The sequence below is a fragment of the Strongylocentrotus purpuratus genome, unplaced genomic scaffold, assembly GCF_000002235.5.
Source record: "Strongylocentrotus purpuratus isolate Spur 01 unplaced genomic scaffold, Spur_5.0 spur5_scaffold_15, whole genome shotgun sequence".
Classification (NCBI taxonomy): Eukaryota; Metazoa; Echinodermata; class Echinoidea; order Camarodonta; family Strongylocentrotidae; genus Strongylocentrotus; species Strongylocentrotus purpuratus.
In genome coordinates, this window is record NW_022145600.1 from 8,070,820 (window position 1) to 8,080,794 (window position 9,975).

At 35.5% G+C, this 9,975-nt stretch overlaps 1 protein-coding gene across 1 annotated transcript in view; it reads left to right on the plus strand.

Moving 5' to 3' along the window:
- The window catches only part of LOC591275 (coiled-coil domain-containing protein 186), a 29,236-nt gene extending 19,837 nt beyond the window's left edge, over nucleotides 1-9,399 (plus strand). Inside the window, exons 14-18 of the mRNA XM_790844.5 lie at nucleotides 2,113-2,305; nucleotides 3,442-3,598; nucleotides 4,755-4,824; nucleotides 8,282-8,431; nucleotides 9,058-9,399. Of these exons, the coding sequence (XP_795937.2) occupies nucleotides 2,113-2,305; nucleotides 3,442-3,598; nucleotides 4,755-4,824; nucleotides 8,282-8,431; nucleotides 9,058-9,153 (666 nt within the window). The 3' untranslated portion in view covers nucleotides 9,154-9,399. The remainder of the gene's footprint in view (nucleotides 1-2,112; nucleotides 2,306-3,441; nucleotides 3,599-4,754; nucleotides 4,825-8,281; nucleotides 8,432-9,057) is intronic.
- The last annotated feature ends 576 nt before the right edge of the window (nucleotides 9,400-9,975 follow it).

The following is a 9,975-nucleotide window of genomic DNA, read 5'->3' on the forward strand; positions in this document are numbered from 1 at the left end:
TAATTGTTAAGTCCAACTTTAGGATCTTTGTGAAAAACCCCCCTGCTATGATAACATGAAATGGCACAAATATCTCTTTCTACATTTACATACCTGTCAACCCTCCCAAATAATCTGGAATATCCTGTTTTTCTGGATTTTTAGGACCCCAAAATGCGGGATATCCCGGATTTTCAAAATTTTGATTTTTTTTTTTTTTTTTTTTGTTGTTTTTTTTGTTTTGTGTGTGTGTTGCTTAAGCCAAATTAAGCTTGTTTTATCATATGCCGCGATGTGAGAGTTCACGTATTGCGTGTGTTGAAGGGCTGCATGATTGAGCAGCGAATTTGTATTCGCTTTTTTGCACAGATTTACCGCGTATTGCCAGTTACACTGCCGCTGCATGTGCGAACGCCTGTTAAGGGTACAGATTTCTTATTTTCAAAGACATACTGTGCTAAAAATTCTTAATTCTCATTTTCAACTGTTGGCTGGTATGCATTTAGCTGCAAACAAGAATTCTAGGACACCTATCACCTAGGACTACCAGCCACTAGTCATTTACACCTCCTGACTAATACTTTACAAATCAGGCACAAAATAAGATTGTGAAATTGAGACATACAGATGCCACCTACACCTGTATCTCAGGACCTAATTCATCACAGCCCTGCGTCTTATCATGGAAATGCCAAATTATTCCTTGTAGTTTCTTGTACATGTTGGCTCTAAAATGATGATCCAACATTTCATCTTGCAACATTTAGCATGGCTGCCAACCATTCCAATTTTTGAAGGAATGATTACTGTTTTGTTTTCTTGGAAGTTATTCTTTTGAACCCTAGATCCTCTTTCTTTCTGAGATATTCTGTGTGAACAGTACGGTATACAAAATAGAGTGTAGAGAGTATTCACAATTTTACCTTGAGAGATTAATAACTTTTGCTATGAAAGGTTGGCAAGTACATCGTATGAATAAACGCTGCACTTATTTCTTCAAAGACAAAGAGTTGTGTTGAGAGGTTAGTTGTAATTTGGTTTTAGATGAGGTGTAGAGTTAGCCTAGATTTGATAATTGTCTTGGATCCAGGGTCAAAGTTAGGAAATTGGTTGGTATACAAAATTGACTGGAGACAATTATCATAAGAGCATGTGTCACATAACCTGCATTTTTACTCTCTTTGATTTCAATCCACCTTATTTTATCTTGATTTACTTACTATCCCTAAGATGTATTTCTTTTTATGCCTCCGTTACGAAGTAGCCGGAGGCATTATGTTTTTGGATTGTCCGTCCGTACGTACGTACGTACGTCTATACGTACGTCTGTACGTACGTACGTCCCGTTCTTGTGATCGCGTTATCTGAAGAACCGATTGATCGATTCCTGCCAAACTTTGGTCATGTATGTATCTTGCAGAGCCGATGAACTGATTAGATTTAGGGGTCATGAGGTCAAAGGTCAAAGGCCACAGCGCAAATTATGTATGCAAAAACAGCTTGTGATCGCGTTATCTCAAGAACCGATTGATGGATTCCTGCCAAAATTAGGTCATGTATGTTACTTGCAGAGCCAATGAACTGAGTAGATTCTTGGTTCATAAGGTCAAAGGTCAAAGGTCATGGGCTCATTATGTATGCAAAAATAGCTTGTGAACACATTCTCATTAGAACTGACAGATGGATTACTATTTAACTCAGGACATCTTGCAGAGCCAATGAACTGAGTAGATTTTAGGGTCATGAGGTCAAAGATCAAAGGGTCATATATGTATATGAGAAATTGCTTGTAATCACGATATTCTGAGAACCTCTCAATAGATTACAATTGAACTTGAATTCGAAAAATTTCTTCTGTTTTGGTTTGTAAAATTGCTCTTTGACGGAGGCATCATTTTCGACTGCGCGCAGTCGAATTCCATCTAGTTGTTTATGTATTAGTCTTGATGTCAAATATTATCATATTTACTTTTTATTGCATTTATTTGAATTTTTTGTGATGTAAATTCCATTCGATTCAACTGTTGAGCTGCCATGTGGTTTTTAATAAATACCTTTTCAAATCCAACTATAAATCCAATTCCAATTCCAAATCCAAATCCAAATCCAATTCAAAATTCGACTCCTTCTCAGGATCTAACTCGTCAGCTTCACCTTGCAAAGAAGAGGATAGAAGCCCTGGAGTCCGACGGTGGCGGTGGCGGCGGCGCTCCAGGCAACAAGGAGAACTTCAGCTCTGAGTCCAGGACCAGCTCCACGGGATCCCTGGATACGTTGGGAAACAGCGCCCTCAACGGTGGTACAGTAAACATCTCGTCAGGGAGCAGTGGGGGAGGAAGCGTCGGCAGGCAGGATGATTCCCCTCAATCAGGCCAGGTGCGAAGGATGGCAAAAGAAGCAAAACCCTATGGGTGGTATTCTTGAAAGCGGACTAACTTTAGTCCATGGTTAATACACCGACTATGTATGTAATGGAATGCCAAGTGTTCATATGAATACGTTTTTGAATAATTGCATCGGTCACTAAATTAAAATGAAATTTAATAACATACTGTAGTTAATAAACAACAATATAACTATGAAATAGTTATGTTATCATGGTAATTTAGGGACATCAAATTATTCAAAAATATATTCAAATGGACACTTAGCGTTCCATACTTAGTCGGAGGATTAAACCATGGACTAATGTTAGTCCGCTTGCGAGAATACCACCCTATGTGTTGTATTTAGATAATAATATTAGAAAAAAAAGTGTGTTTAATAGGCATTGAGAGTACAAAATTCTTTGTATAAAGAACAAATGCATTCATTTGATTAGTTTGCTTTTAGTCTATGACCTTCTGTAAAATGAAGTTCTGAAATCACAGTATTAAAATCGTAAGCCTCTACTTTTTTTCAAAACTTTCCTTTTAAACTATGATAATCCTTTATTGAAGAATCTATTTTGTATAATGAGAGATTTACTTTTATAAATTATAAAATGCTTGCATCTTCCTGTCATGGTGCACATTTATAGTAAGCGCAACATATTCAAACCCTTTCAAAACATTTAAAATGAAATATTACCTCCTGCTTTTACTTTCTGTCATACAGAAACCAAGCAAGAAAACAGATAAAACAGGCCAGGTCCCCATCTTATTAAGAGTTGTGATTGAATATCAATTGCAACTCTTTATATTACAGGGCCCATATTACCACTACCATATATACATGTAATAATAAATAATAATAACTCACATTTATAATGCACCTAATACTTTGTTTCTAGGCGCAGTACATATTATTGCCCCTGTCATCTGATTCAGGCTTAATCAAACACAATGCATGCACATTCTCCACTCCCTGAGGAGCATTCCGGCCATGTACATATATTGAGTCTATTATATTTCACCACCTTACACTGTACATGTGTGTGTTGTGCCCTTTTGCTATCTTTGTGATTGCAGGACCACACCATAGCGATAGCCGGGGGTAACGACTTCCCTGGTATCGACAAGGCCATGCTGGTGGATCGAATCGTCAGGCTTCAGAAGCAGATGCAGAGGAAAGCAGAGAAAATTGAGTTTCTCCAGGAACACAACTGTCAACTCATTGAAGAATTACAGAAGAAATCCAAGTAAGATTTAAATGGAAATCCAGCTTTGATAACAAACTGCTCCAGAGTATTAAAAGTCGGAGAAGTATGTTACTGGTGAAATTTTGAATGAAATCGCACAAAGATGGAGAAAGTTATGATTTGTTTAAATTTTTAATCACTATAGGTATAGGCTCTTCAAATTGACTCAATGGACAATGTCTCTGTGATATAGTGGTGGACTACTTTCCCCATTTGTTTCAACTTATAAAATGAATACAAATTTCAATTTTTCAAAAAGAGTAGGACACAGGAGGGTCTTTTCAAATATTTTTAACTTATGATTCGTCCGATTTATTTCCAACTTTCGCCATTCTGTTTTTCTTATTATTATGCTTTCATAAAAATGAACTTATTATAAGGGTTGGATTGCTTGTTAAGATAATCTGTTCTGGGTGGTGAAAACAATATTGGATTTGAAAGTTGATGCAAAAACTTCATACAAAGTCCATCTGTATCTAAAGAAACGTACATGTTTGTGCGCCAGATCAGGTTAGGTTAATAACAAGGAAGTCTACTCTAATATGACATGTAAGTTGGCTTTAAAAAAAGCATACAGAAGACTGATGGAAAGAGATGAGAAGTATACAGTTTGAGAAAATTTTGCTGAAGAATAAGAAAGTTATGAATCTGTAAACGGCAATTTAAATGCTTAAGGATGCCTGTTATATCTCCAGTCTTCTTTTTAAACCATCTTACTATGACACTTGTACTACATTCCATACCTGTTGTTATATAAAGTGGATTATTTTAAAGAATATTGCACATACATGTATTTGAAAGATGAATAAGGAACATACAGTAGCTATATCACTAGAAGAAAAAAAAACACATGGAGATAAAATGTGGGGGTACTTCAGAAATTAGAGGATCATTCACCTTCACCCTTTATAAGAATGATAACAATAATATTGGATAAATATAGCGCACATATTCACCATGCAAGGTGCTCAAGGCCTTCCAATATTACCCGGCTGTGCTAGGCTGCCGATTTCGGCGCTCACACAGCATTCAAGGAATTCCTTCCTACTGGTACCCATCCAACACCTGGGTTGAGAGTGGCAAATGTAGATTGATTATTATAGTGTTGAGCTGTGTATAATAATGAGATAATGATTTTTTTTTCCTTTTTCTGCAGGATTATTCAGCAGTACATCATGAGAGAAGAAGTAGGTGCCCTCATACCAGCCATCAGCGATGAAAACAAAGTAAGCCCTCTCATGTTGTATCCCCCGGTAGACCCTGTTAGAAGCTTAAAATGTAATAGATGATTTATATATCAACAGAAAGCTTGTAAAAAATAGCTCACAATGATATAAATATATGATATTTTTAGGGTCTATTTGAGGAGTAACAGCTCTCTAAAAACTCGAGATCTAAAGATTTGAAATTTGGAAGTTGTCGACCTAAAAACTACATTTGAACTTGATGTCATCATCTTACATGGAGTGTGCACGTTCACAATGACTTTGCAATAATTAAAGAGAAGGTTGAGTTCTGGGAAGAGGTGGAAAAAAAATTGTGAGCGTTGTCATTGTATTATGCAAGTGTGGAAGGACATCAGATAAACAATGTTCCTGAAAAGCTCTTCAAATGCTTAATATTCTAAATATGGCATGTAACGTCATAAAATCGGGACAGATTTTTATGCCACATGTTCGTGAAGTCCCATATGCATCTTTCTGTGTACAGTGCTCGTAACTTTACCAATCATTTTGATGATTCTAGAACCTTGCAGTACACACCAATACTTACATGCTAGATGATCAACTTTTTCTGATCGATTCCACAACGTTTCTTTCACAATGCAATCGCATGACCAGAAGTCAACTTTATCTTTAAGCACCGCTCACGCTTCAGCTATCCGCAAGCTGATATAAATATTTAAAAAAACATATGAGCATGCTGCAAATCAATACTTTCCTTTAATAGCTGTAGAGGTCTTAACTCGACCAACAGCAAAAGATAGAATCTGCATTGAGAGAAAATATTTATTTTGTGTATTGTTTGAGAATAAATATTCTTCTTATTAACAAATTCATTTTCATATTACATCTATTTGCTCATCATCATTTGGGGAAGGATTGGTGTGTATATAAATTCATTGGGAAGGCTTTTGGAAACTAATATTAATAAGATATTAATATATAAAAGTCAACAATGTGGAGTATTAGGTGCATTAGTATATAGCAAGAATTTATGGGTAAAAATTAATAGGTTGTTATGTTCTTCTTCCATTATGTGCTTTCCTACTTCTTGTTATTCATATGTCATGTCATGTTTAAAGAATTTGATTGTTATATTCCCCAGAAAGCCTTGCAAGTTGAATGGAAACTAAATTAATGCATGATTCTATTTTGCCAGTTGTGCACAGCAATGCTTTATACTTTGTTTAAATACCAGTGCTGCTCTCAAGCCTAATATTCTTTCTTGCAAGTACTGTCATAAACCCAAGTCATATTTACATTGTCATCCTACAAATAATATATTATGGACAGGTCCACATGTTTAACATTACTGCGGCAGATTTGACCCCTGTTGAACCGTAATTTGGAAGATCGTACAAAACAGTTCATGCATTCAGAACAGTCCCAAAGTATTCAAAATTAAAAAAATATATATATATTGTTGTGCACACTATTCCAAAATGCTGGTTGAATGCAAACGTCCACAATTTGTGTGGACTGTAAGTCAATGTCAATAATGAGGATGATTATAGATTCATTAAAAGCATGATCAAGTGTGTATATAATCTTGACATAAGGAGGATTTCGGAGCTCATGTATATGCCTGTACCATCATCACCTTTCTATCTTTTCTTCTTTTTTTTATCATATTTTTATTTCCCTAACTCTCTCCATTCATTTCCTTACCATGCCTGCCATAGAAAAAACTTGTACGGAAAACCATGGTAAGGTCACGCAGGAATAATCATCATTTTTCATTTGATTTTCTCCCATTTTTTGTTTGCATTATTGAGTTCCTGGAATGTTTTGTTGTTTTCATTTCATTGATTCTAAGTGGTTCATGATGAATGTATATGATATCTCTTTTTTTTTTCCTTTATTTTTTTTTTTCTTTCTTTTTTCAATTTTTGAACTGCACTATATATGGTTGATTATTTATTCTTTATCAAGAAAGGTTAAAGGTTTCAGAAAATCTTATGTAGCATCATTTGGGATAAATATTAGATCATATCATGAAAAAAGAAGAAAATTAATGCATAATTAACAGGATTATTTGAAAAGAATAACTTTTGTTGTTGTATGAGCAGACCTGATCTTTTAGCACTGGCATCAGCTTGCATGGTTTTTCATAAAGTGCTACTTCTAATATTCTTGCTCCAACAATAATCAGCTGTTTATTGAAATTAGAATCACAGGCTTTGCAATTCACATAAAAAAAATAACATTTTCCCTATTTTCTTTTCAAACATCAATTCATCCAAATGTTCAAAAGCAGAATCTGTCCAAATCTTGCTAAATATTGAATTGGCTTGCCCTTTAAAACGTCTGGCTGTGTATCATCCCCTTTTTAAAAAGTCATAATTTTTTTTTTTGAGTAGCCTTGAAAATGTTTCAATATTTGCATGTTGCATTGTAGTACATTTCCTTGTCTGATGACTCTCTGTGTTGCCCTCTATAGCTTTGTTGTCTATATACCAAACCTCATAGTATTTATTTTTCTTCACTTGTGCCATTTTCTTGTACTTTGTTTCTGTTGTTTTCCTGTTTCTCTTTTTTAGTAATTGACATATTTTTAGATAGAAAGTTTGCAGTGTTAGAGTGATTCCAAATTTATGGTACACCAGAAAACAGCTATGATGACATAGATAATTAGATACAATGTTAATTTATAACATTTCTTTTAACTTCATAAATGCTTTAAAAAATATTTTTGTAGAAATAGTTGAATTTTCTTGGGGATGGTTTGATGTACTTTACATGTACATGTATAATTAGTTTTTGATTATCCAGAGCAGTGTCAGTTTTACATTATGTTTGTTTCAATTTATTTTGTGTGTGTTTAGCTGCTGTGAAATGTACTAATTGTACTTCAACAAGCCATATATTACAGTATAGTTATGTCAAATTACTTGAACCTGAAATATTCTATCCTGAAAAGCTGCTCTATTATGTAGGAAAACATGATTGTACATTATTGCATCAAGACGTCATCATCTAATGATTGATTAACTTGAGCCGCTTCAATACTTTTTTGATTTAAAAAAGAAATGAAAGGGCTTTATAGGTATATTTGACCCTTATTTATGTATTCAATATTTTTGCACAACATCCTACAGCTTCAATGCATATGAGTATTTGTTTTGTGTTGTGAAAATCACACTATAATACTGTCTAATGATATACAGGGTGGTATTGTTTGTTTGTATTGAACCAGAGGGGCATGAACTGTGTACCGGTATCAAAGTGTATTTTCGCCCTCCCCTCTCTAAGCATGTGACATTATGTCTCTATGCTTTCCCAGAGGATTAAGGGAAGCGAACCCTAACTGCATGTAGATGTATTTACTGAATACACAAATGCAATCTTTGCATTTCAGGGGATAACCTTATATTTAGAGATGATATTTATCTTCCATGGTTCTGACCGTGTTTCGTTCATAACATCATTTCTCTTTTTTCCCCCTTTTTTCATCCGACAGGCTCAGATGTCCAAAAAGAGTGGCATCATGTCCTCCCTCTACGGATCACATTCAGTTGACCCCAATATGACCCTTGACCTCTCGTTAGAGATCAATCGCAAGCTTCAAACAGTACTAGAGGATACACTCCTCAAAAACATTACCCTTAAGGTGAGTCAAATTCAGTGTTAAAGCCTTTCCTATGTAGCAGGGGCAAAATATTTTAGATTAATGTGATCCATGTAGTTCAGTATTAAATAGAACCACTTTTAAGAGCACTGGTTTTCATAACAGAGGGGGTATTGCCCAAAATGACTTACTTGGGGAAGAAAGTGAATAAATATGTACATATGGAGAATACTGTATATCTGAACTTTGAGTGATTCCACATGCAATCTGACAACGAAGGACATTCAAAATGATTTCCAGACCTGCTAAGTACTGGAATATAAAAACTGGTTGAAAATTTATTTTCTTGGTTGGAGGGGCAAATTGCCCCCCCCCCCCCCATCCCGCTTGCCCCTCCTTCAAGTATGCTAATATAAACTAAGCTTTATTTGTCTAGATACATGTAGAAAAGCAATGAATGATGTATAGTGCAATGAAAGAAAAACACCTACATACACTTAAATCATTTTCAGTTTTCACTTTCGGTTTGAAGTAAACAAAATATCATTAATAGATGACTTTACTAAACATGTACGTATGTATTTCAAAATATACACATATGTATAAGAAGTTTTTCAGATTTAAGAATGTGCTCAATTTCATTTATTTTTTCGAATTCATCATCGAAGGAAAACATTGACACTCTTGGCCAGGAGATAGCCAGACTGTCTGAGGAAGCACAGTTCAAATCAAGTCGTCGCCCCAACGCTGGTCGGAGAAAATGAAGTTGAATCAACTACTTTTGGTCTCGTTCAAGAACGGTGGGTAGTCGAGAGACACTGTCCAGTGGGAGTCAATGTAGTCCTTCAGAAGTTCACCCCTCATGTGTATGGTCGGTCAAGAAGATCTACCCATAGAATGCGACATGTAAGTCAGGGAGATTCATGTTTGCTGGAGTCTACGAGAATACTTTTCATACCGAAACCAAATTATGTCCGGCTGGGAAAGATGCAGAAATCTTACAAGTTTGAGCCTTTCCTTAACAAGAGTTACAAGCTCGACCTGTTTAAACAGCAGGCAATGGCAAATCGTGAAATTAAAAAGGAGAAATGCTCTACATGATGCAACCTGAGGCCACCTTGAATAGTCAGTGTGTACTATGAAGAGGTTTTGTGGGCATGTCTGTGCGGTCTTTACACTATGGGTTCGTTCAGATATGAGGCATTAAACAGCCACGGCTTTATTTAATGTGTAATATGATTGTCAGCTTCGCGCAACAAAGGTTTCTGTGCATATTTACTGAACTCTGTGTTATAAGATACAGAAATGTGATGTGTATCAAACTTTATATCATCATACAAAAACTGCATCGTATCTGGATGAGGCCTGATGGTACATCATATATTTTGATTATATATCATATATATTATCATTGTACAGTCAAACCTGTCAATAGCGACCACCCAAGGGAAACTAAAAAAGTGGTCTTTGTAGACAGGTTCCTTTAGTACATGTCTCAATGAGAAACCGTTTTCAAGGGAAACCAAAAATGTGGTCTTTGTAGACAGGTGGTCACTAAAGCAGGTTTGACTGTACCATGTTTCAGG